General features: G+C 36.2%; 1 protein-coding gene across 12 annotated transcripts in view; it reads left to right on the forward strand.

The window, feature by feature from the left end:
• Positions 1-27,730, forward strand: part of METTL25 (methyltransferase like 25) — a 142,421-nt gene that overhangs the window by 91,119 nt on the left and 23,572 nt on the right. For 3 of the 12 annotated variants that reach the window (XR_015163462.1, XM_086398888.1, XM_086398896.1), the window contains 5 exons: positions 2,146-2,239; positions 13,381-13,455; positions 14,024-14,095; positions 15,606-15,714; positions 19,953-20,644. Coding sequence is in view for 8 of the 12 variants with exons in the window: in XM_086398888.1 (XP_086255014.1) it covers positions 2,146-2,239; positions 13,381-13,455; positions 14,024-14,095; positions 15,606-15,698 (334 nt within the window). In the remaining 4 variants the exon portion in view is untranslated. Of the gene's footprint in view, positions 1-2,145; positions 2,240-13,380; positions 13,456-14,023; positions 14,096-15,605; positions 15,847-18,126; positions 19,516-19,952; positions 20,645-26,479; positions 26,805-27,730 lie in introns of those variants that run through there. The other 9 variants (XR_015163463.1, XM_086398889.1, XM_086398897.1 and 6 more) reach the window with 5 other exon arrangements.

Genomic DNA, 27,730 nt, shown 5'->3' on the forward strand with positions numbered 1-27,730 from the left:
TGTATTCCGAAAGAAGAAAGTAAGATGAGGGCAAATTAATATTGTAAATGTTTCTCTTATTTTGAAAGCAATCTGAAATATAAAACCCAGGAGACAAATCAATACCTACACTTGATGAGGACAAATTAAAATTTTAAGTGTTTCTCTTATTTTGAAAGAAATCTGGAACATAAAACCCAGGAAACAAATCAGTACCTACACTTACACTATAATACATTCTGTCTTCAGCTTACAATGGTTAGCATTGACCTGTGAGCATCTTACCCTTGCTCTTTATCATTTGAAATCAAAGAAGAGCCCAAACGATGCTTCCACTTATAATAAAAGCAACATTCATGACAGCAACAAAAACAGCTCACATCATGGCATAGTTCTGAGGATCTTACATGTATTCCCTAATTTAATACTCACAGTGACTCTACCAAATAGGTACTATTAATATCACATTTTTATAAACATAGAGGTGATAGAGTCAGACTAAGCCATATCTATGCACTATGCTCTGCTTTCTCTTTTAAGCTTCTCCATTAGGTAGTAATGGATCCTATAAGTAAGAACCAAAATCACTCTCTCATGTGAAAGAATTGTTTGCCTTTTTGAATTAAAAATAACTAAAGTTTAAAAACCTTTTTAAGATGAGAAGCAGGGAGTTAATATTGACTTATTTTTCTGGCTACACAGTTAATCAATTCAACATACTCTGATACATACTCATATCTATTATATGATGTCTGTTATATGTTAATATGTATAAGATCTGAGTATTACACAAAAAGTAACAAAAATTATAATTTCTGCTTCCTGGAACATGCACCTATTCAAATAACTAGTATATCAAAGCAGTTTTTGAGCAGGGAAGTGGTAAATGAATATACTCTTCTAAGAAAATAACATAATAGGAATGAAGGGACCAACATCAGCTTTATTTAGGAAGTCGGACATGACTGAGCGACTTCACTTTCCCTTTTCACTTTCATGCATTGGAGAAGAAAATGGCAACCCACTCCAGTGTTCTTGCCTGGAGAATCCCAGGGATGGCAGAGCCTGGTGGGCTGCTGTCTATGGGGTCACACAGAGTCGGACACTACTGAAGCGACTTAGCAGCAGCAGCAGCAGCAGCAACTGTAATAATTAGAGCCCAAGGTAATAATAAGTGTAATTGAAGTGGCCATCTAGAAATGGAGTTGAAGTTATATATTTGAGATATATTTCACTGAAAGAATTGATGGAGCTTCATGTCTAACTAGAACATAGTGATTAATATTTATACTGCCAAGAGTCAGTGACTCAGAAGTAAAGAATCTGTCTGCAATGCAGGAGAGACAGGTTCAATCCCTGGGTTGGGAAGATTCCCTGGAAGAGGAAATGGCAACCCACTTCAGTATTCTTGCCTGGAAAATCCCATGGACAGAGGAGCCTGGCAGACTATAATCCATAGGGTTACAAGGAGTTGGATGCGACTTAGCACACACATATGAGTAAATGAGCTTTTATTCATTGTTTTTGATACTTACAGGTGGTAAGTTTTGTCTTCTCTTGATTTTTACATCATACATAAGTTGCAACCAAAATTGTAAGATAAAATAGTTCAGCATTGCATTATTTGAATTTCCAACCATCTTGTATTCTGCTTTTAAAGTATAATGAAAATCTGCAGGGCACAAATGAAATTAAGTCAGACCTAACTCAGCAGTATATGGTGCTTGCTCAATGGGCTGGCATTTCGGAAATTCTCTTTGCATGGCTGTTGGGTATCACCACTATTCGCAGGTGTTGCCATGAACTATGCACTGTGATGTTGAGCCAGTAAAGTAAAAATGTGCTTTGTAGCACAATGGAACCTTTGGAAAGGCCTATAGTACCCTTTAAAAAAGAGGCTTCTTAACATATCTCTACTAGGTTTACAACTTTTTTCTCATAATATTATCTTCTACTGTTGTATGCTGGAGGAATTCTCAAAAGCAGATCCTGAATATTTTTTATAATATGTAAATTAAGTATTCACAAAAATATTGCTACATTTTTATCACATGTGGAGCTTGTGCAATATGTACAGAAGGTATTTAAAAATATTTCATGACTGAATTTAAGATCATCTATAATTTAAATTGGAAAAACTAAGGGTGATTTGATTTTGTTTTGCAGTGACCAGCATGTTGGTAAAATTTATTCCAAATCCTCCTCCTTTCCGGATTATGTCAGAAAGTCTCTAAAGAAGCTTGGGTTGGATGAGTCCAAGGTCAGTGTATTATTGCCCACTGTTTCATAAGAAACACAAGAACTTCTATGGGGTTATGGATTGAGATAACACAAAATTATTTGCCTCTACTTTCCTCTTATTTGTGGAAAACGTCTAAATTATATTGAAACCAAACAGTTACCTTAATTCCAGCTCACCTTTCCTGTCCATGTGGATAGTTTGCTGTTGTACACCTCTCAAGTAATTCCCCTTTTAGGTTTATTCAGGTAAAATCTGCCAGTTCTCAAATCAAAATAGACTTCAAAAGCAAGAAAACGGAACAAATGAGAATTGTAAGTAAAGCAGAAGATGATGATTTTAATTTTCGACTGCATGCCTTTAAAGGCTGTGCTGTGCTTAGTCACTCAGTCATGTCCAACTCTTTGTGACCCCATGGACAGTAGCCCGCCAGGCTTCTCTGTCCATGAGGATTTTCCAGGCAAGAATACTGGCGTGGTTTGCCATGTCCTCCTCCAGGGATCTTCCCAACCCAGGGATCATACCCATTTAAAGGCTGTATAACTCATTAAAATTAAAAATCTTAAACTCAAAAAGTCTTTGAATGAGAGAATCCTGGAAAGTTGTAACATCATAGGAGGCCCAAGGGAATAATTAAGAACGTATTGCTGAAGACAAAAAAGTAAGCTGATGGACTGGTGGTAATAAATAACACTGAGAAAAAAGTAACATGATTCAGATGAGTTATTAAATATTAAGTTGAACCTGGATCACTTTGGTATTTTGAATTGATTGTAAACTGAAATCAAGAATGAAATAGGTGGTTAAGGAATGAAATGGATTTCTTAAAAGAAAAAAAATTATACAGATATGGTTAAGTCATATCAAAGCTAAAGGATATTATTATTTTTTGTACCAATTATACATTTACTCTGCAGTTGTTTATTACTTAAAATGATTAGACTGGTACAGTCACTTTTGCCCTCTATAAAATAGCTGTTAAAAAGCATTTCAAATTTATAGGATTCAAGAAAAATTAAATGAATTAATATACATAAAACACTGAATATAGTGTTTGTGCATAGCAAGTACTTAACTAAATAATACTAGTTTTTATTCTACTTTTTGTATATGCACTGCTTATAATAATGCAATTGATGTGACTTCTATAAATATTTTTATTATCACCAAAATGAACATCCTTCTAGTTTCGCATAAATAAGAATAAACACTGTTATTTATTTCTGTTTTTTAAAATATATTTTTAACCAGACTAGTCTTTCTTTGTTAGTCTTAATTAGTGCATATATTTATTTCACTTCAATTCCACTTCTTACAGTAATATTAAAAATATAACCTTAAGCATAATTTTTACAAATATTATTTTACTTAAAAATGCTTTATCATTTGCCAGGAATCCAGATAGAATGTCACATATTTTTTCTGATGGCTTTCTCTTCCAAGGTTTGTCTTTAATAATAACCATAGTAAATGTCTCTTAGTATGCTTCTTATATTACTGATTAAAATATTATTAATAGATAATATTTACTAAGCTTCCCTTGTGGTTCAAACAGTAAAGAATCTGCCTGGGGTTTGATCCCCAGGTCGGGAAGATACCCTGGAGAAGGCAATGGCAACCCACTCCAGTATTCTTGCTTGGAGAATTCCATGGATAGAGGAGCCTAGCAGACTTGAGTCCATGGAGTCACAGAGTCAGACACGACTGAGCGACTAACACACACTTACTGAGGACTTACTATGTGTTAGTTATTATGCCATAAACATCAACATTATCTCATTTACTCTTCACTAAAACTCTTATGTCAGATACTTATAATACCCAATGTAATGATCTAGAAAGAGAGCCTCAGAGAAAGGCAAGTCATTTTCCCCTGGTTGAAGGGGCAGAGCTGGAACTTGCACACAGATTCAGCTTCCATCAGAACCTCCACTGTCAGCCACCTCTGTGCTAAGAAGTACAATTAAAAACAAAAGGAAAAGACTAATGTAGATAAGTATCACCATAAAAAGATCAGTCTTAAATGAATGTCTTACTTAGTTATTAAAAGGTAATAATAGGACTTGCTGATTTTTCTCTTAAAACTGTTTAAGCTCATTTACAGACAAATGTGTTGAATAAAATATGCGAGGAAAAGAAAAGGAATAAGAAGCCCAAGCTGGAAGGGAAAGAACTTATAGAATATAATAAGGTGTTTAAAAAGTAGTGGGGTGAGAGGAAACAAATAGATGAGTATGTGTTTTGAGGATTTTTTGTTTTAATTGTGATGGGAGACAAATTAAGAGAATTGTCTATCAGGCCAGAGTAGTTGGAAATAGGATAACTTATTAAAACTGAACTTGTGATCTAATACAAAATCCTCTCATTTTTCTCTCATGTCATGAAGTATCAGTGCTAAAATGAAAGTCTTGATCACATGCATGATAAAAAGATATGAATAGTTTTATTTTTAAAATGACATTAATTTTCATGTGAGATTCTAATTGTAAAAAGTATCAAAATCACTTAAATTTAAAATGTTAGATATATCAAATTATTTAAAAGGTTGGTGGTGGACAGGGAGGCCTGCCGTGCTGCGATTCATGGGGTCGCAAAGAGTCGGACACGACTGAGCGACTGATCTGATCTGATTAACAAATTTTACATATAATTGAAAATGTGGTGACTGCTGTTGATGTGTCTCTGATCTCTCAAAGTGCATCTCTTCATAGTCAAAACTGCATAATTAGGTAAAGTACCTAGAAAATCTCCTAGCATGCTCTGATACTTTCTTAGTCACAAGAAACCATGTAAACCTGTGGAAAGACAAAGAATAGTCTCAGACAAAACATCATTCCAAAGGAGACTAGAACAGCATGTGCTGATATATAAGTGGCCCATACACAGCAGAAAATATTAACTCGTAAGTCCTGTAGTCAGTTGTGATACACAGCATTGAACGTTTTCTCTTAGAGCAGGACTTCTCAAACTCATCGCGTTTGGGTAATTCTTCATTGTGGAGAGCTAACTTGTGTGTTGTAGGATGTTTAACATCCTTGGCCTCTACCCACTAGGTGTCAGCAATAGCACCCTAATGGTAGCAATCAAAAATAAATTTTTTAAAAAATCTCCAGACATAGGCACAAATGTCTTGGGGGGAAAAATCACACTTGGTTGAGATCTGCTGTCTTCAAGCATTTGTCATTTTAACAATTCTGTTAGCATTCTCATTGTAAACCCCCTATTATCTTAAAATGCCACTTTATACAAAGAAACAGAGTGTGGAAGATGGGAAAAGCAGTGGTTCTGTTGTTATATTTTGAAGACTTTTTATCAAAATGATCTCCTCCTCGATCTTTAATTTTATATAGCCTTAACCGCTTAATGGTGATATTGTTTCAATCCTGCATAAGATATAGTTCTGTTTAAGAAGAATATTTCGATTTCACAGTAAAGCCAAGCCTACAATAAATGGTGTGGAGCATGAGCTGCTTTACATCAGCGAGAATACTGTTTATAATAGATGGACTTCTTAGAATGAAATTTTATAGTAAAATTCTTTGTAATTTAGTAAAGCACAATTACTTCTTTGTAAATTATTTTTATAGAACTTTACAAAAGTCTAAAATAACAAACTCCTAGTGATTAACTTTACCTTGACCTTCAAAAAAATTTGGTATTTTCAAATTTTGTCTTCTGTCCCAAACTTCAGTATCTCTCCACATTTTAGAAAACCTCCAAAACTGTCTTTAAGGTTTCCTATTATCTTCATGGTCCACAGCACTTGTTTTTTCTTTTTCTGTATTACTTTTCTCTTTCTCCTTCCACATACATGTAGTACACGCACACAAGTGCATGAGAGTACACACTGCTGCTGCTGCTGCTAAGTCGCTTCAGTCGTGTCCAACTCTGTGCGACCCCACAGACAGCAGCCCACCACGCCCCGCAGTCCCTGGGGTTCTCTAGGCAAGAACACTGGAGTGGGTTGCCATTTCCTCCTCCAATGCATGAAAGTGAAAAGTGAAAGTGAAGTCGCTCAGTCGTGTCCGACTCTTCCCGACCCCATGGACTGCAGCCTACCAGGCTCCTCTGTCCATGGGATTTTCCAGGCAAGAGTACTGGAGTGGGTTGCCATTGCCTTCTCCGGAGAGTACACACACACATCCATAAATTTTTAAAGCATCTAATTTTAAAAGCAACGAAACTACTGTTGTTTCCTAGAGAAAGAGTGAGCTGGATCATTTGTCCATAAGAAAAGAAAATAAAAGGAACTTATGTTCTAGAGCTTGTGTGTGTGGGGTTATGTACAAATAGAAAAGCGAAAGTCAAAGTCACTCAGTTGTGTCCAACTTTTTGCAGCCCCGTGGACTGTAGCCTGCCACGCTCCTCTGTCTATGGAATTCTCCAGGCAAGAATACTGAAGTGGTTGCCATTTCCTTCTTCAGGGGATCTTCCCAACCTGGGGATCAAACCCAGGTTTCCTGCATTGCAGGCAGACTCTTTACTGTCTGAGCCACCAAGGAAGCCCATATACATATAATGAATATTCAAATAATGTTACTCCCAGATATTGAGAATGAAATAGACAATAAAAGTGGTGATTTAATGGGGTCTTGAACGGACTAAGTTGAAAATCATTAAACATTTGTAACCTTAGTGGAAGTTGGCAGAGGATAATTCAGAAAATTATCCTTAAATATTTCTCCAGAACAGGCCAGCAATAGCAAAACTTTTGAGACTACAATCATTTAGTTATTCATCAGCAAATATTTACTTTGAAGAATCTCCAATGTGCCAAGAACCGTGGAAACTCTGAAGCTACAAAGATAATTAAGACATGACCCATGAGAAAAGAAAACAAGTAATTATAGCATGAACTTACAGTAATAGATACATATATAAAGTATGTATGCCTGGAGTGACTCACTCTGCCTGTGAAGGTATTACGGAAGACGTTGATTGCCTTAGCTTGGTCTTGAAGGACGTGTAAAAATGCATTAAGCAAACAAGATGAGCAGGTAGTGAGCAAGGAACTCATTTCAGATGTGTATGGTGGGGAGCATAGCTTGTGCAAAATCACAGAGATGTAAGAAACATGATTCTGGACTCAGCACAGTTGAAGCATAAAGCAAGTGGAGGAGGCAGTGGTGAGAGATGAGGCCAAAGGACCAGGGTGGAGAGACCAAATCAACTTAGCTTCAGACATTAGATCAGAGATGAATCAGTAGTCATTGTAATAACTAAGTGGTTTAAATACAAGTGGGAAGACAACCACAAATGCAAGAAGCTCATAAACTTTCCTGTAGTGATATTCAGTGGTCCCCTGGTATCCCTGGGGAATTGGTTCCAGAAGCCCCCACAGAGAACAAAATACCAAGGGTGCTCAAGTCCCTTATATACAGTGGTGGAGTACGGGCAGCCCTCTGTATCTGTGGGTTGTGCATCTGTGGATACTGAGGACTGACTGCTTATAAATGATCTACAGTAAGTGAGGTCCTCTGACCCTAAAGAAACACTAAATTCCTGATACAATTTAAATATATAGGTAGCCTGTCATCTTTGGTGATGACATGTACATTATTCCCATAAATATTTCCTGCTGCTTTTTGCAACCATTATAGTAACACAGGGCTTCTCTGGTGGCTCAGCAGTAAAGAATCTGCCTACAATGCAGGAGGCCTGGGTCCTGTCCCTGGGTCTGGAAGATCCCCTGGAGAAGGGAATGACTACCCACTCTAGTATTCTTTTCTGGAGAATTCCATGAACAGAAGAGCCTGGCAGGCTACAGTCCATGGGGTCAAAAAAGTCAGACACAGCTGAGCGACTAAGCACACACACATAATAACACAGGGATACCTCAGATTGTGGATTCTGTTCCAAAGCACTGCAATAAAGTGAGTATTTCAATAAACCAAGTCACATGAAGTTTTTGGTTTCCAAGTGCATATAGAAGTTGTGTTTACACCATACTATAGTCTGTTATGTGTGCAATAGCATTGTGTTTAAAAAGCAATGTACATGCCTTACTCAAAAATATTTTATTGCTGAAAACTACTAACCATCATCTGAGCCTTCAGCCAGTCATAATCTTTCTCCTGGTGGAGTCTTGCCTCAGAGTTGATGGCTGCTGACTGATGGCGGTGGTGGTTGCTGAAGTTGGGGTGGCTGTGGCAGCTTCTTAAAATAAGACAACAGTAAAGTTGGCTGACTCTTCCTTTCACGAATGATTTCTCTAAGCATGCAGTGCTTTTTGATAGCCTTTTACCCACAGAACAGCTTTCAAAATTGGAGTCAAATGTCTCAAACTTTGCTTTATCAACTATATTTGTGTAATATTATAAATCCTTTGTTGTCATTTCAGCAATCATCACAGCATCTTCACAGGGGTAAATCCCATCTCAAGAAAGCACTTCCTTGCTCATGCATAAGAAACAACTCATCTGTAAAAGCTTTATCATGAGGGTACAGCAATTCAGTCACATCTTTAGGCTCCACTTCTAATTCTTGTTCTCTTGCTATTTCTACCATATCTGCAGTTACTTCCTCCACTCAAGTTTGAATGCCTCAAAACCATCTATGAGAGTTGGAATCATCTTCCTCCAGGCTCCTGTTAATGTTGTTATTTTGACATGCTTCCATGAATCATGAATGTTCTTACATCTAGAATAGTGAATACTTTCCAGACTGTTTTCAATTTACTTTGCCCAGATCCATCAGATGAATCACTATTTATGGCAGCTATACCCTTACAAAATGTATTTCTTAAATAATAAGACTTGAAAGTCGAAATTACTGCTTGATCTATGGGCTGCAGAATGGATGTTGTGTTAGCAGCCGTGAAAATAGCATTTTAGTCTTGTTGTGCATCTCCATGAGAGCTCTTCAGTGACCAGGTGCTTTGTCAGTGAGTAGTACTATTTTGCAAAGAATCTTTTTTTTTTTTTTTTCTGAGCAGTAGATCTCAACAATAGTCTTAAAATATTCAGTGAACCATGCTGTAAACAGATGTGCTAACATCCAGACTCTGTTGTTCCATTTACAGAGCACAAGCAGAGTAGATTTAGCATAACTCTTGAGGACCCTAGGATTTTGGAGATGGTAAATGAGGTTGGCTTCAAAGTCCCCAGCTATATTAGCCCCTATCTGACAAGAGATTTCAGCCTGTCCTTTGAAGCTTTAAAGCCAGACACTGAATTCTCCTCTTTAGCTACGAAATTGCTAGATGGCATCTTCTTCTAGTAGAAGGATGTTTCATTTACACTGAAAATCTGTTGTTTGGTGTAATTATCTTAGCTAGATCTTCTGGATAACTTACTATAGCTTCTGCATCAGTACTTGTTGCTTCATCTTGCTCTTTCATGTTGTAGAGATGGCTTCTCTCCTTAAACCTCATGAATCTGGCTCTGCTAGCTTCAGACTTTTCTTCTGCAGCTTCCTCATCTCTCTCAACCTTCATAGAAGTGAAGAAAGTTACAGCCTTGCTCCGGATTAGACTTTGGCTTAAGGGAATGTTGTGGTTGGTTTCATCTTCTATCCAGACCACTACAGCTTTCTCAGTCAGCAGTAAGACTTTCATTTTCATATCATTCATGTGTTCCGTGGAGTAGCACTTTTAAATGAAGTTTTCCTTTGCGTTCTCAACATGGTACCACATCCACCCACCTTGAGTTCTAGCCAAGGGTGTATCAGCAGCCTCAGTCCTACCATCTACTGATGAAACGAAGGTCAGTTGCTAACCTGTCTTCTGATCAGGTAGTGCGTGGGGAGGATCTCTGAACAATTGTGTATCTCTTATCCATTCATCAGGTCCGTTCCCCATGGAGTTGAAATATGGTCCACCTTTGCTTGTCTGGGCCCCCATATATAGATCTATGAAAAGACAATTTAAATAAATAATGTAGGAAAAGAGACAAATCAGCCAAGGCAAGGGGAGAAGTGGGCAACAGAGGATGAGATGGTTGGATGGCATCACAAATCAATGGACATGAGTTTGAGCAAACTCTGGGAGATGGTGAAGGACAGGGAAGCCTGGCATGCTGCAGGTCATGGGGTCACAGAGTCGGACATGACGTAGCAACTGAATAACAACGTCAGCCAAGTACTCAAGATCCATATCAACAGTGATAGATCATACTGATAGTAAATACCCTGGATATGATATGAGGAATATGATACTTTACTTTGTAGTCTTCCTCTCAAAATCTATAGAGCCAGTCTAATTATGAGGAAAACTGTTCCCAGTGATGGAAAATCATACAAAATGCCTGACTAGGGCTTCTGAGTAATGTCAAGGTCATCAAAAACTAGGCAAGTCTGTCAAAACCAACAGGACTATTGGAGTTTAAAATGCCAAAAAAAAAAAAAAATTGTAAGAAAAGTAAGGGAAAAAACCTAAAAACCCTCAATGTGACCTTTCCTTTGCTGTCTCTCACCTCGTTTCTATTTAGGACTGGGTATCTCCCTAAACCTAAGCCACAGACCACTGAGCTAGGGCCCCATTACACAGCTTAGCTAATATTAATCCCTTTCTCTGGAGTCTCGGAGATGGGCAGCAAGGAGCAATGGAATTCATGGCCAAAGCCCCCAGCTGGCATTCAATGTGCACTTCAACTTGTAAGTTTCCATGGGTGTTCTTGCCTACACCAAGCACCTCCTCAATTATGATGCCTTCTTTATCTCTAGGATGTTTGCCCTGTCTTGGCTCTTACTGGGTTTAACTACGGTAATGTCATCAGTACAATGAGACCATGCGTATATGTATGTTACAGATTCATCCTAGAACTAAATAGTGTCTTCATAAAATTTCCATAGATTCTCTGATCTAATCTTATGAGACTGATAGTTGAGCATTTTATTGGAAAAGTTGATTAAAGCATGAAATCATATCTTAAACACTGAATTTTTCACTTAGAAACATTAATATAATTGTATCCACTAAGCATTTGGTATAAGAATAAGGCCATTTATTTTGTTTTTTGCACACAGCTTTGCATATAGTTTCTCTAGTTAGATTTCTACTTTAACTTCTGTCCATCAAACATGTATAATGCATAGTTTATAGTATTCAGTTTTGGAGCATTCCATTTTTTTTTTTTTAATAGGAAGTACAGATGATAGTCTCATCTTTTCTCTCCAAAATCACACAAAAGCAACAAATGGAAAGAGAAACAGAAATACAAACTCCTTTTTGACAAAATAAAAAAGCCTATTAAATCTCAAACCATGTGTATTATGAAGTTCAGTGAAGGTAAAGAGGGATACAGAGTGATCTCAAGAGACATTGCCTAGGCTTGCAGATCACCAGCACAACCAAGAGTACAGTTCAGAGAATACTGTGGAACCCAAGGAATCACATTGAAAAACCGTGTTTGTAGGAAGCAGTATGCTGATGAGGCAGGACTGAAAAAAAGGTGGTGAGCTCTGAGTTGTTCTGTAACTGCTAATCTCACATGACAGGACAGAAGTAAAGACTAAAGGCTGCAATTCAAACACATTCATAATTTTTTGAGGTGAGTGTTGCTGGCTTGAAGTTCAGGCCTAGACTTAGTCCAATATACTCTACTGTAAAAGTTTGGTTCAGGAGATACTCATTCAATTCGAAGATGAGCAAAAAAAAGGGCTAGAGAGAAAACCATAATCTTGGGTTCTGTACCAAAGGGAAGATATTAATATTTTCTGGAAGGCCACACTAGAAATTGGATGAGACAAAGCCTTACTTTTCACTGTTAGTTACCCTTTTGTATGTTTTTTTTATTCAAAAGAAATTTCATGTAATAGAAAAAGAATGGGATCTTTGAAAAAATATTTATACATTTGCAAGGAGATCTGAATACAAATCCTTTCAGATTTTAGACTCTTTTTATTCAGCCTGTCATTTGTCTTGACCACATATGCATGGATACATGCCAAGTCGCTTCAGTCATGCCTGACTCTTTGCAACCCTATGGACCATAACCCACCAGGCTCCTTGGCCCATGGTATTCTCCAAGCAAGAATACTGGAGTGGGTTGTGATGCCCTCCTCCAGGTGATCTTCCCAACCCAGGGATCGAACCTGCTTGTCTTATGACCCCTGCATTGGCAGGCAGGTTCTTTACCACTAGTGACACCTGGGAAACCCCTTGATCATATATAAATTGACAGCAATTTCTTCTGGTGACTTTCCTTTATCAAGCCTTTCACAAAGGCATTCAACATATAAAGAAACTTTTCCTTTTGCATCTATATTTTATTGATTTTTTAATATTTATATAATGTCATTATAATGTAACTGTAATAAAAAAGTTTAGGAACAAATACACTTAATGCAGTAGGCATAAAGCTCAACTGGTGAGAACAGAACATGTATTAATAAATTGTCTACAAAGTGGCCTACTAACCACAAGGATTCAGTGTACTATGGGTATCATGTTTTAGAGAAAAAACAGAAAGCACCGCTTGTTGATGGATTGGTTAAGTGTTGTTAGAAGAAATTATGTTTAATATGAATGTGTCTTTACTGTATTTCTTTTGCCTTTTCATTATTCTCTATATTTTTTTAGATATATTGCTTAAATTTTAGTTATATTCAAAAACTGTTTATTGAACTCCTACCTACTGTGTATCCCAAATGTAGAAACAAGTGAAGGTAAATATTTGATTACTACTTGTTGAAATCAAAGATAATAGGATCTTATTATTGATATTACTTATGATATACTGACAGAGAAGGTGATGGCAACCCACTCCAGTACTCTTGCCTGGAAAATCCATGGACGGAGGAGCCTGGTAGGCTGCAGTCCATGGGGTCGCTAGGAGTCGGGAATGACCGAGCGACTTCGCTTTCACTTTTCACTTTCATGCATTGGAGAAGGAAATGGCAACCCACTCCAGTGTTCTTGCCTGGAGAATCCCAGGGACGGGGGAGCCGGGTGGGCTGCCGTCTCTGGGGTTGCACAGAGTCGGACATGACTGAAGCGACTTAGCAGCAGCATGATATACTGAATAACCTATATTGATGCAGAAGATTTAAATGAAAGAATTTCGTTAAATTGACTTGCTTCATGAACATCCTTAGAGCTCTTCAGACACATAAGATTGCTTTGAATTATTATGTTTGTTATACTTCAGGGTACATCTGATTAGGGAAAAATATATATTTTTAACTGTTACTAAATCTATTATTGTTGTTGTTTTATCTTGAAGCTGCCAGAAAAAATTATAATGGACTACTACGAGAAATATAAGCCTAGAATGAATGAACTGGAGGCTTTTAATATGGTAAGTCTCAGAATTAAACATATTAAATCGAATATGTTGCTAGACTTGAGTGGGATCCTATTAAATTTTTTTTATGGGGCCAACCAATCTATATTGTTTTTCTCTTAATGTAGAAAAACTGTTTTGGATCATTTCCTATTTTAGGACTATATTAGGCGTCAGTACTATAATAAAGAGAACACATGGCAGATTTCTCTTAAAGTGTATTAGAAATGCATGGAAAGAAGTTTTAGAGTTCTTTGAACACATATTGGTCTCAATGCAATTATTTCACAAGCATTCCTTTTAATGAATTTCATTCTTAGTATGCCTTTAAAAGCTTTCTATCACATATGTATGATTGCTTTTGGATTCCAGCCCAAAGTCACTCAAAGGATATTCTTTTCCTTTAACTATTAAAAGAAAAACTTTTGATCTCTTAAGTACTTATTTTCTGAAGATGTACAATGGATATTGGAGATTTGGCCTTATGCAAGTTTCTGTAGGTGTATTTTCTTAAATGTAAGTGTTAAGTTAGTATTTTTGTTTGTTTTAAAGTACCACTGTGCTATCTTATTCTTTCTTTTAGTTGAAAGTTGTTCTAGCTCCTTGCATAGAGACCTTGATTCTTCTGGATCGACTTTGCTACCTGAAAGAGCAGGTAAATTATGTTAATTTTAAATTCATAACAAGAATCTTTATTAAATCCAGTAATATCCATCTGCTTATAACTATGATAACTTTCTTTCACATAACTAGTAATATAATTTTTCTTGTTATATTTTCCAAGTTTAAATATTCTTTCCATCTCTTTTGAAACAAAAGCATATGCACAACAGATGTTTCCCAAAAACGTGCTATAATAAAGTGTACATTCTTTTAATTGTATGGTAATTACTATACAGTAGACAGTGCACACGAGCCATCATATGTGACATACCGGATAGCCAGGATATCAACATAAAGGATATCATTTATATGTTTCACTTTGTAAGAATCAGCTTTTAATTCATTTTTGAATTTGGGGACATATGTACTCCGCAGTACAGAAATTTCTTTCTAATCATTGCTTCTGTTTTCTCAGTCTTACTTGTTTAATCTATGTTGAATGACTAGAAAAATGATTTTTTGGTTTATCTTTGGGGAAAATGTGTTTTTCAGATTCTAGTCTAAGCTGTAATCAAAATTAGGTTTTTGAACTGTTTAATCCCATTTGTAGATTCAGCCTTATGTTTTCACTATAAGCTCTTTAATATTTCTTTTATCATATGAAGAGCTTTACTTCAACAAGCTACTTGGAACAAGTGGGTTTTAATAAATGATATTTTTATGGAGAAAAGCAGTTTTTAAATATTTGGATAATTAGATACTTTGCTAAGCTACTAACTCAAAATCACTGGAAACTTTTGCTTTTCACCTTGGTAGTTCACAGAATCAGGCTTATTTTACTAGGTACTCATTGCTTCCCTTTTCAAAACAATTCTCAGTGACCTAAATAAAATAGGTAGGCATAACAGTATGTACCAAGTTTAACTGGTAATGCAGTGATAGAAATCCTGCAGTTGTTCATTTGATAATATTTTAAATACTATTACTGTTATAAAAGTAATACATACTTAGTGTTAGGAAATTTTAAGTGAAGAATATCAAATAGAAAGTTGAAAGTAATTATAATCTCACCTTTCAGCATTAGCTCTTAAATTACTGTGTTTTCTAGAGCTTTTAATATATGTATGCTGTGTGTGTATGAGCACATTATTTCTACTTTAATTAGAAATGGAATCAAATTATAAATACAGCTTCTCATCTACTTTGTTTCATTTGTTTCATTTAGATTTTTTCTATCTCATTAAATACACTGCAGAAGCTGAATGATGTTTCACCATGTAATTTATTTGAGCAATACCCAGTTGTCTGTAGCCACTTGCACTTTTTCACAGTTGTAGCAAGGAGTAGCCCGGTGTTTCACTCCCTATGTACATCTTTAATTATTTCCTCACCATAAAGTCCTGAAGGTGAAGTTCTAAATTAGAATTTAATTCTAAATTAATTTAATTAATTAAATTTGTTAATTTTCTTCAACAAAGAGCTCTCATATTCTAGTATATATTCTAACACCTCTCATATCTTCAACAAACAGTTGTCTGTTTAAATCACTTGTCAATTTACAGGATGATATCATGTGGTCTGCGCTTGTGAGGTTGTTTGATCCTGTGAAATCTCCCAGATGTTATGCCATTATTGCCCTGAAGAAGCAGCAATGATTTCAATTGAAGCAAGGTATTAGCTATATCTGTTTGCGGAATCTTTTGCTAATTTTGTTTTTCTAAACATTAATACAATGTTATGTAAATATTTGAAAGACATTATTATGTATCTTAAATAGACAATAAAACAATAGCTAAAGCAGAATGCCTTAATCCATTTTCCATTGTCAAAGCATACATTAATTAAAAAAAATTAAAACTCATGAAAATATTAGAAAAGAATTGACCTACATTTCTGAATTCCTGCTGCTGCTGCTGCTGCAAAATCACTTCAGTCATGTCCGACTCTATGCGACCCCATACACGGCAGCCCACCAGGCTTCTCCGCCCCTGGGATTTTCCAGGCAAGAGTACTGGAGTGGGTTGCCATTGCCTTCTCCAAGTACGTCCCTAGAACATTATAATCTGGGCCTTGTTTCCTGTTCAATTATAGAGACTTCTGCTATTTACTGCATATCACATTTTGACATTTTACTGACTTAACATATGAAAGGTATAGTTATACTTACAGTAAAACTAGTTGGTCCTGAAGACCATTAGCATTTTCTTTCACATTTTGGAAGGATTTTTCATGTTATCAGAAAGGAAAAAGTCATGCTTAAATAAATACCCAGGAAACAGGCCAGATATTAAAAGTCCTTAATATAAAGAACATTTTATACTCTGTTTTAGTCTAAATTACAAGAGGAAGTATTCTGTGTCCTTAAAGGAATATGCATCTTGTAATTGAGATATTCACCTTAAGGATTCCTTTTTAAATTAATTTATTTTAATTGGAGGCTAATTACATTATTGTGATGACTCTTGCCATACATTGACATGAATCAGCCACAGGTATATATGTGTCCCCCCATCCTGAACCCCATCCACCCACCTTCCTCCCCACTCCATCCCTCTGTGTTGTCCTAGAGCATCGGCTTTGGGTGCCCCGCTTCATGCATCGAACTTGCACTGGTCATCTGTTTTACAAATGGTAATATAAATGTTTCAGTGCTATTCTGTCAAATCATCCCACCCTCGCCTTCTCCCAGAGTCCATAAGTCTGTTCTTTACTCACTTTAAGGATTCTTGGGGCATTTACCAAAATAAAGGATGAGTTGGCACTTAAGGAATCACCTGGTTCTGTGTAAAAAGTCAAACTAGGAAAAACGAGTGAATCGGGGAAGACCAGTACTCTGCCCAGAGTGGTGCAGAGTCCTTTCATTAGCAGAAGACTTGAAGTTTCTGATTTGCACAGAAGAAGTGGACAGGTAGGGGGAGAAAAGTTTACTTGATTCTCAGCTAGAGACTGCATAAAATTTTTCCAGGACAAAGAGTAACTGCTTTCTTAAATTTTAGAGTCTATCCACAGGTGAGACCAATTTCTTGCTTTGGGTGTGATACTGAGTTTGTGCCTAGTATATATGTGAAAAGATCTTGAAGCTGGGAAATAAATGTGAAAAGACCCTGGTGTAGTATATATGTGTGTATATATACTATATATGTGTGTGTGTGTACACATATGTACTTGTGTATATGTATATACACATATATACATATACATAATACATATACATATATATGTATATATGTGAAAAGACCCAGATGTAACCAGTATATATTAGAAAAGACCCTGATGCTGGGAAAGATTGAAGGCAGGAGAAAAAGGAGACCACAGAGGACAAGATGGTTGGATGGCATCACCGACTTGATGGACATGAATTTGAGCAGGCTCCAGGAGATGGTGAAGGACAGGGAAGCCTGGCGTGCTGCAGTCCATGGGATTGCAAAGGGTCAGACATGACTGAACGACTGAACAACAGCAATATATGTGAATGATCAGGTGCTTTGTATACTGAGTAAGATACTGGGAAAATTAGCCATTTTTCAAGCTCTTTATGCTGAGTTTTAAATGTGTACAGAAGTAGAGAATAGATTATAATAAATCCCCCTGTACTCATCACAGACTTTAATAATTAGAAACACTTACCAATCTTGTTTCATCAGCACACACATGAGCATGCATACATACACACTTGTCACACGCACCCACCATCCATGGAAAATTTTAAGGCAGATCTCAGGCAGCTTGTTATTTTACCTAAATACTTTAGTGTATATTTCTAAGTTAAGGATTTTTTTTCCCATAGTAATCTATTACTTGTCCTCATTCACATTTCCATGATTGGCTCCAAATGTCTTTGCATATTAATACCTCATTTGGTTCAGTTCAGAATCTAAACAGGGTTCACACGTTTGCATCTGATTGATGTGTGTCTTTAGGTTACTTTTTTATTCTCTTTCCTCATGTTGTTTCTTATATGAGTAGCTTTCTCAGGAGCAGAAAACCTTTCCAGGCTACTTTCTTTCCTTTCATAATTTTACTTCTGTTTAAAATTTTAAACTTTTTTCTAAAGTCCAAATATTTATATAACATTCATTCCAGTTTCCCTGGTGGCTCAGAGGATAAAGCATCTTCCTGCAATGCAGGAGACCCGGGTTCGATCCCTGGGTTGGGAAGATCCCCTGGAGAAGGAAATGGCAACCCCCTCCAGTACTCTTGCCTGGAGAATCCCATGGACAGAGGAGCTTGGCGGGCTACAATTTATGGGATCACAAAGAGTTGGACACAACTGAGCATGCATTCATACATGATGGAATGCTTACCACGTGTCAGGTATATGTAGGCACTGGCAGTATGGAGACAAACAAAAAATGTCTCTGTCCTCAAAATGTTCAGTGAGGAAGACAATAAAATTACTAATTACAGTAATTAATACTATAATCACTGGACATAGCTAAGAGGATCAGGGCATAGGATTCTTTAGGGCATCTTTAGATCAATACACTTGGGGGCAAGAGGGAATCAGTAATGTTAGTACCATAGTTTGGATTCATGTAAATTAAGTTGTGTACTTGCCTAAGTCACTTAACTATTTGGTGCACTTCAATTTTCTCATCTGCAGAAATATAAAAATAGAATTTACTCCAAGTATGTTATGAGGGTTAAAGGAATAAGTATGTGTCATTGAACTCCCCCAAACCATCTCCAGGCACCCTGTTTATCAAGCAAAATTAAGTTTATTAGAATTCAATGCAGTAAAAGGAAACTCCTCCTGGACAGTCTCTGAAGGGGAAGTCACGGGGGAGGATATTTGAAGGATTTCAAAGTCTGGACTCGAGTAGTTTAAGGTAGCTTTTTTAAGGTGGAGAACAGACAGGGATTTGGGAAAGTTCCTGACCTGATACAAATTTTATGGTTAATATCTATAGCAGGGTGAGGGTCTCAAACCATATCTTGATGATAAGTAAACCATTGCTTGATAAGTTAACTCTTTGCCAAGGTGAACAGATTGTTTATCTGAGATAAATTGACATATGGAAATTTCCTGAAACAAACAATGAAGTTATTTATTGGTTTATGGTCTTATCTTCCTTGGGCAAAGTTTTCTTGTCACAAATAAATTGTGTTGACACAGGTGATCCAGGTTCTTAGACTCCATAGCTCTGTCAGATTAGTGCAGATGGTTGCAGTTCTCCTTGTAAAGTACTTAATTCTTGGCACATAATGCATAATATAAAAGCAATAGTTGTGGTTTTTAAATGTCCTAGAGGGAGACAAGTGGAAGCTTAACTGTCTTTATAACAGTAATTTTTGTAGGGGAAAAAAGTGTTTTTAGGGAAAAAACAGTGATTGTATCTATAGGTATAAATGTCTAGAGTTATACAAAAGGCTTTCTATACCACATAAATCTGATTGTTCTTTGTGTTTCTTGCTACTGTACATAATAATGATAATTATTATTACCCTCTTAACATGCATAGTTATTCCAAAGTCTTTGCATGAGTCATGTGGTTTCATTTTTTCCAAGGTGGCTAAGAGCTAAATTGAACGTATTTTTAAATACTTTTTATTTGTTTTTAATTGAAGTATAGTTGGTTTATATATTATATGCTACAGGTATACAACATAGTGATTAATAATTTTTAGATGTTATACTCTATTTATAGTTGTTATAAAGTATTGTCTGTATTTTTCTGCTGTGCCAATCTGATCTCATCACTTCATGGCAAATAGAAGAGGAAAAAGTGGAATCAGTGACACATTTTATTTTCTTGGGCTCTAAAATCTCTGCAGGCAACTGCAGCCACAAATTAAAAGATGCTTGCTCGTTGGTAGGAAAGCTATGACAAGCCTAGACAGTATATTAAAAAGCAGTGACATCACTTTGCCAACAAAGATCCATATAATCCAAGCTATTGTTTTTCCAGTAGTCATGTCTGAATGTGAGAGTTGGACCAAAAAGAAAGCTGAACACCGAAGAATTGATGCTTTTGCATTGTGGTGCTGGAGAAGACTCTTGAGAGTCCCTTGGACTGCAAGGAGATCAAACCAGTCAATCCTAAAGGAAGTTAACCCTGAATATTCATTGGAAGGACTGATGCTGAAGCTGAAGCTCCAGTACTTTGGCCACCTGATGGGAAGAGCCATCTCATTGGAAAAGACCTTGATGCTGGGAAAGATTGAAAGCAAAAGGAGGAGGTGTCAGGAGAGGAGGAGATGGTTAGATAGCATCACCAACATATATGTGTGTGTGTGTGTATATATATATGTACATACTTATGTTTATATATATAATATTTCTATATGCTTCATTTTTTCCTTCCAATTTTATTGAGATATAGTTGATATCCAGTACTGTTTAAGGTATACAGCATAATGATTTTCCTTAAATTCATGAAATGTTTACCACATTATTTAGTGAACATCTGCCATTTCATATAGACACAAAATTAAGGAAATAGAAAAAAATGTTTTCCTTGTGATAAAATCTTTCAGGATTTACTCTCTTAAAAACTTTCATATATGTATACCTGTGGTGGATTCATTTTGATATTTGGCAAAACTAATACAATTATGTATGGTTTAAAAATAAAATAAAATTAATTAAAAAAAAAAAAAACTTTCATATATAACATGCAGCAATGTTAATTGTATTTAAGTTGTGTACTATATTCCCTAGTACAATACTTACTTATCTTATAACTAAGAATTTGTACCTTTTGACTGCCTTCACCCAGTTCCGCCTGCCTTCCCTTGTAACCACAAATCTGCTCTCTTTTTCTATGAGTTGTTTGCTTTTAAAGTGTAATTTATCTACAGTTAACACTATGTCAGTACCTGTTACACAGCATAGTGATTTGATATTTCTGTACCCGTCAAGATGATCATCACAATAACTCCAGTTACAATCTGTCACCATTCAAAGATATTACATAGTTATTTTTTAAATTTAATTTGAAGTATAGTTGATTTACAATGTTGTATTAATTTTTACTGTAGAGCAAAGTGATTGTAATATATATGTCATATATGAATATGCATACACACACTTATATGGGCTTCCCTGGTGGCTCAGCTGGTAAAGAATCCACTTGCAATGCAGGAGACCTGGGTTCGATCCCTGTGTTGGGAGGATCCCCTGGAGAAGGGAAAGGCTACCCACTCCAGTATTCTGGCCTGGAGAATTCCATGGACTGTACAATCCATGGGTTCGCAAAGAGTCGGACATGACTGAGCGACTTTCACTTCACTTCATATATTTATATATATATATATATATATATATATGTATATATGGATGGTGGTGGTGTAGGCGCTCAGTCGTGTCCTGGTCTTTGCAGCCCCATGGACTGGAGCCCAGCAGGCTCTTCTGTCCATGGTATTTTCCAGGCAGAATACTGGAGCAGGTTGCCATTTCCTGCTCCAGGGGATCTTCCCAACCCAGGGATCAAACCCACATCTGCTGAATTGGCAGGTGGGTTCTTTACCACTAGCACCATCTGGGAAGCCCATACACACATGCATTCTTTTTTATATTCTTTTCCATTTGTGGTTTATCACAGGATATTGAATATAGTTCCCTGTGCTATACACTAGGACCTTATGGTTTATCCATTCTACGTACAATCATTTGCATCTACTAACCCCAAATTCCCAGTTCATCCCACCTCCCCACCCCACACTGTACATTTCATAACCGTGACTCATTTGTTTTGCAATTGGAATTTTCTACTTCTTCACCTATCCTCCCCTCCCTAGCCTGCTCTCCTCTGGCAATCATCTGTTTGTTGTCTGTAGCTATGAGTCTTTTTCTATTTAGTTATGTTTGTTCATTTGTTTTGATATTTAGACTCCAAATATAAGTGAAATCGTTCAGCATTTGTCTTACTCTGTCTGACTTATTTCATCTAGCATAATACCTGCCAAGGCTATCCATGTTGTTGCAAATGGCAAAATGTCATTCCTTTGTTAGCTAAGTAATATTCCTGTGTGTGTGCATGCATGCGCGTGTGTGTGTGTCACATCTTCTGTTTCCATCCATCTATTGACAAGCACTTCGGAGAAGGCAATGGCACCCCACTCCAGTACTCTTGCCTGGAAAATCCCACGGACAGAGGAGCCTGGTAGGCTGCAGTCCATGGGGTCGCGAAGAGTCAGACACGACTGAACGACTTCACTTTCACTTTTCACTTTCATGCATTGGAGAAGGAAATGGCAACCCACTCCAGTGTTCTTGCCTAGAGAATCCCAAGGATGGGGGAGCCTGGTGGGCTGCCATCTATGGGGTCGCACAGAGTCGGACATGACTGACATGACTTAGCAGCAGCAGCATTGACAAGCTTTTAGGTTGCTTTCATATCTTGGCTATTGGCAGTAATGCTGCAGTGAACACAGGGGTGTATATATCTTTTTAAATTAGTGTTTTTGTTTTCTTCAAATAACTACCCAAGAGTGGAATTGCTGTATCGTATGGAAGTTGCATTTTTAATTGCTTAAGGAACATTCATCTGTTTTCCATAGTGGCTGCAGCAGTTTATATCCCCACAAAGTGCACAAGAGTTCCCCTTCACTACATCCTCACCAACATTTGTTATTTGTGTTCCTTTTAATGATAGTCATTTCAGACAGTTGTGAGGTAGTATCTCATTGTGGTTTTTCTTTGCATTTCTCTGGTGATATTGATCATCATCTTTTCATGTTCCTTTTGACTATCTGTATATCTTTTTTGGAAAAACGTCTATTCAGATGCTCTCCCCACTTTTGATTGGGTTGTTTGGGAAGGGTTTTGATGTTGTTATATGAGTTCTTTGTATATTTTTCAATATTAACCCCTTATTGGATATATCATATGCAGATATCCTTTCCCATTCAGTAGGTGAACTTTCCATTTTGTTGGAAGTTTCCTTTGCTCTGAAAAAGCCTTTCCATTTGATGTAGTGCCATTCATTTATTTTTGTTTCCTTTACCTAAGGAGACACATCTAAGAAATACTACTAAGATCAGTGTTAAAGAGCTTTCTTCCTTTGTTTTCTTCTAGAATTTTTATGGCTACAGGTCTTACATTTAAGTTTTTAATCTATTTTGAATTTATTTTTGTACATGGTTTGAGAAAGTAGTCCACTTGAATTCTTTTGCATGTAACTGTCCAATTTTCCCAACACCATTTATTGAAGAGTCTGTCTTTTCCTCATTGTATATTCTTGCCTCCTTTGTTGAAGATCAATTATCCATTTAAGTGTGGGTTCATTTCTGGATGCTATTCTATTCCATTGAGCTATGTGTTGGTTTTTGTGCCAGTACCATATTGTTTTGATTACCATACCTTTGTAATATTTGGAATTAGGAAGGATGATTCCTCCAACTTTGTTGTTCTTTCTCAGGACTCTTTTGGCTATTCAGGGATTTTTGTTTTTTCATACAAATTTTACAATTATATTTTCTAGTTCTGTGACAAATGCCACTGATATTTTGATAGTTCCATATGCTTTATTTTTTAATTAATTCATTTTATTTTTTGGCCGCATCTGGTCTTCGTTGCTTTGCGTGGGCTTTCTCTCGTTGTGGCATGTGGGAGCTGCTCTCCAGTTGCAGTGCGTGGGGCTTCTCACTGCGGCGGCTTCTCCTGTTGTGAAGCACAGGCTTTAGGTGCGCAGGCTCGGTACTTGCAGTTCGTGGGCCCTAGAGCTCACTGGCTCCAGCAGCTGTGGCTCATGGACTTAGTTGCTCCACAGCATGTAAAATCTTCCAGAAAGAGGGATCGACCCCGTGTCCCTTCCATTAGCAGGCAGATTCTTAAACGCTATGCTACAAGGGAAGTCCTCCTGTATGCTTTAAATTTAAGAAGTATACCTTTAAGTAACTTTGGAGTTAAAGAAGAAAGTGGAAATGAGAAAATATCTTGAATAATAATGAAAAAATTACAATTTTTGATTACACATAATTGTAACTTTTATTACAAATTACACATCAAAATTTATGAGATAAGTTAAACCATGATATAAGGAAACATCAGTTGTGAATACATATTAGAAAATAAAAGACCAAAAATCAAAAGATTAGTGGAAGGAAAATACCCAGAGAGATAATTAACACCTCCAAAGTTGGTTTTTAGATTTTAAAAAAAACTGTCACAACTCTGGCAAGAGTAGTCACTTAAAAAAATAATAAAACATAGGACTATAAAAGGGGACATCACTATAGATCTTACAGAAATTAAAAAGGTAGTAAGAATAATATGAACTGCTTTATGCCAGTACCTTTGAACATTTATATAAAATGGAAAATTTTTCTCAAAGAAATGCAATATGCCAAAACTGCCTCAAGAAGAAAAATAAAACATGAATAATCATATAACTGTTATATTGAATCTGCAGTTAATCCTCTATTAATTCCCTATATCTCAACAAAAGTACTTTGTGGATGTTAAATATAATTGTTACCCACTGTCTTGTTGGTTTACAAGTAAAGGTTGAGGAGAAAGATTTCAAAGCTATTAATAGTTCCTAAATTCAGGAGTTTATAATCTAGTCATTGAAACACATGTGTGAGGCATATGGAAGAGTGAAGAGTTAGATAATGACATCCCGGAGGAGACAAAGGAAGTGTCCACATAAACACACAATGCTTTACCATGAACTGTGTCCTAGACTGCCGACTTCTGTCCCATTCTTCCTCTTAGCTGTAGTTTCCTTGAGGTTGTTTTTAAATGTGGTCAGTAGAATGGTTTGTTTTCATGGAGGAAAGGACTGTTTAAGAAATACTCTGCTGTGTGAAATATGTGCTCTGGTTAACCTGTGACCAAAGGAACTGAAAGTCTCCAAACCTCCCTGATGATTTGTGCTTGGCCAGTGATACTACTGGCTACATGCATGGGAATTTATTAGTTGATGTATTTATCTCAGTGGATTGCCTCGTTAAGTTTGCAGGTGTTCTGTCAATGAAAGACCTTTTTTTTTTAATTGTACTGTTTTTATTAGAATTTTCCAATGCACAATCCAGAATAAGAAAGTTAACACATTTCAGCACAGAAGAAAGTAGCATGTATTTAAACCTAATGGGAGGAAAAGCTTTTAACTTCTACTCAGACAGTTATGATTGAACATGTTGGATTTTAGAAAATCAGAGAAAGTGTGCAAGTTCCAACCTAAAATTCAACACATTGCTTTCCATTTAGTCAGCATGGGATTTGGTGTGCATCAGCTGATCAGTTTGAACTAAATGCACACGTATTCTGAGTGAACTGCTTCTCAGGAAAGAATCCAGTCTTCTAATACCGCTACAACTCTTTCAAGAAAAAGAGTTGATGGTGGTTTTGCATTGAGCAAAATATACTCCAATAATGTGTTTCAAGGGAAAGATAAAACAGTTCCAGATCCATTTGATTATAACAACAGACATCTCTGGTGCTCTGGTGACTTCAGACCATTTCCAATTTTAGTAGACAATATAACTGTGCAGGTAAACCTCTGTGAATAAATGCATAAGGGACAGATTTTTAAATCATAAAGAAAAAAATGTTAGTGCTGTATTTCCACTTTAATTCAAAAAGACAGAAACTAAAATTGAAGGCCAAAGGGTTCATTTTTAACGTATAGGATGTTGGCCATCTTTCTAGTATATAAACAATGTCTATCAAGGCTCCACATTTACATTCACGTTACCAGCTTATACATTTGGGAAGTCATTCCTTCACAGCAGGTTGTACTGTCCTGAGGAATGATATTTAGTAGTTTTGAGGGTCGACATTTACAGTGTAAGAACTGAAAACTTTTGCAAGGTAAATGCTTTTCTTGGATAACTTTTCTCTTATTAACAGCAAATAGTTATTGCTCTTGAAAATAAACAAATTTGAATTTTTTAAATATGCTTCATGTTTTAGATCTCTAGCACAGTTTTAATATCCACTTTTGTTAATGATATTACTGGTAATGTGTTTTCATTCTAATAAATTGGTTGCAGATGCTCAGAGAAGAAAGGATTTCATTAAAATTGCGGCTCTTAATAGCATACCTCCTACCTTTAAGATTAATGAAACAATAGTAAATTCAACCAAAATCTCCTTACTGGTCTATTATTATGAAAATTAAAACTTTATATCTCTTGGAGTTTTGTTTAGTTAAGGAAATGAAACCATGTTACAGAGCTTCTGAAGGTCATAGTAGCCTAGTGGAATTACATCAAGTATACATTTACATCCTGATTTTTAGATTCTAAACTGTCTACAAGATGCAAATGCATGAGAAGGAAAGGATAGCAGTTTGTGGAGGCTAAAATAGAAATGCCATCTTGGAAAAATAAGAAACAGACAATCAAATCTAATTTTTCCAAAAACAGTGTATCTGTGTCTCTGATCAAGTAAGATATGTATAAGTTCAACAAAACTTTGTTGTTGTTTAGTTAATAAGTCTTAAAAAAAATTAACTCTCTTGTGGCCCCATGGACTGTCGCCCACCAGGCTCCTTTGTCCGAGGGATTTTCCAAGCAATAATACTGGAGCAGGTTGCCGTTTGCTTCTCTAGACGATCTTCCCGACCCAGGGATTGAACCTCCGTCTCCTGCACTGACAGATTCTTTACCACTGAGCCATCTGGGAAGTAAAACTTTATTGAACATCTATAACTGGATGTTTTGACACTTAACCTCAATTCTCAGAGCAATAAACTAATTCGGTGTGCATTGGGGATACAGATTGTTAGTATCAAGCAGTAGTCTATGCCTAAGGTGCAAGCAGTAATACTTATTGTAAAGTTAAAAAATAAAATTAAAAAAAAAAAAAAAGAATAGTTCAGCCATTCTTCTTTCACTCTAGGGACTTAACTGTTATCTTAAAAGCATAATGATTTCAGTGGTTTGTATCTACTTACAAACTTCCTTTTTGTTCTTTCCTTTTGTCTAGCTTTGTGGTCTCCAGACTTTGGTGAGCCAAAGAATTAAGATATATACTACTATATATTCAAAAGTAAACAAATCACCATGTAAATTTCCCATAGAAATATATTCTTAACACATTTAAGAGATCTTTCAGCTGTTAGTTGGTTTAAAAAAAAAAGATTCAATGATAACAATCCCATTGACATTCCAAATAATGTATTTTGTTTTTACTACTTTGTATAATAGATTCATACTTAACTTTTATTATCTCATAAGTATATGAAAGTTAAAATCAGAACTTTGCAATTTAAAGTTAAAACTTATAGCCAAGGCCACTTTTGAAAGAATTGAACACCAATGATAGTGGTTAGTTTTAACTTGCCTAGGAAGATCAATGAATATCAAGAAACTTCCTGCCCATGGTATTAATTTAATTTAAAAATAAATCTCAAGATATTTACTAAAAATAGACCTAAAGTAATTGCTAATTATTTAATACCAACTACTTTGACATTTTACATATTGTGTATAAGGGCCACCCCAAAAGAATCAGAGTGGGGGTTTTATAAAGAGGCCTGTACATGAAATTTGAAAATCCCAAAGAAAATTTCAAAAACAGCTAACCAAATAGATGACTGACTGCATAGCATAATGTTAGAGCAGCAGCATTCCAAACAGCTTGTGGGCATATAGCAATGCTTAAAACTTCAACACGTGTGTTAAAGAGTGTATTTCTTGGTTACCAATACTGATCTTTCTGGACATCAGAGTGATATATTAAAATTGTAAGAAAATATTCCAATATATAACACTTCTTACATTGAAGTCCATGTGA

This window comes from Bos grunniens, chromosome 5 (genome assembly GCF_055505025.1).
Source record: "Bos grunniens cultivar Pamir isolate PY7600 chromosome 5, Bosgru_T2T1.0, whole genome shotgun sequence".
Classification (NCBI taxonomy): domain Eukaryota; kingdom Metazoa; phylum Chordata; class Mammalia; order Artiodactyla; family Bovidae; genus Bos; species Bos grunniens.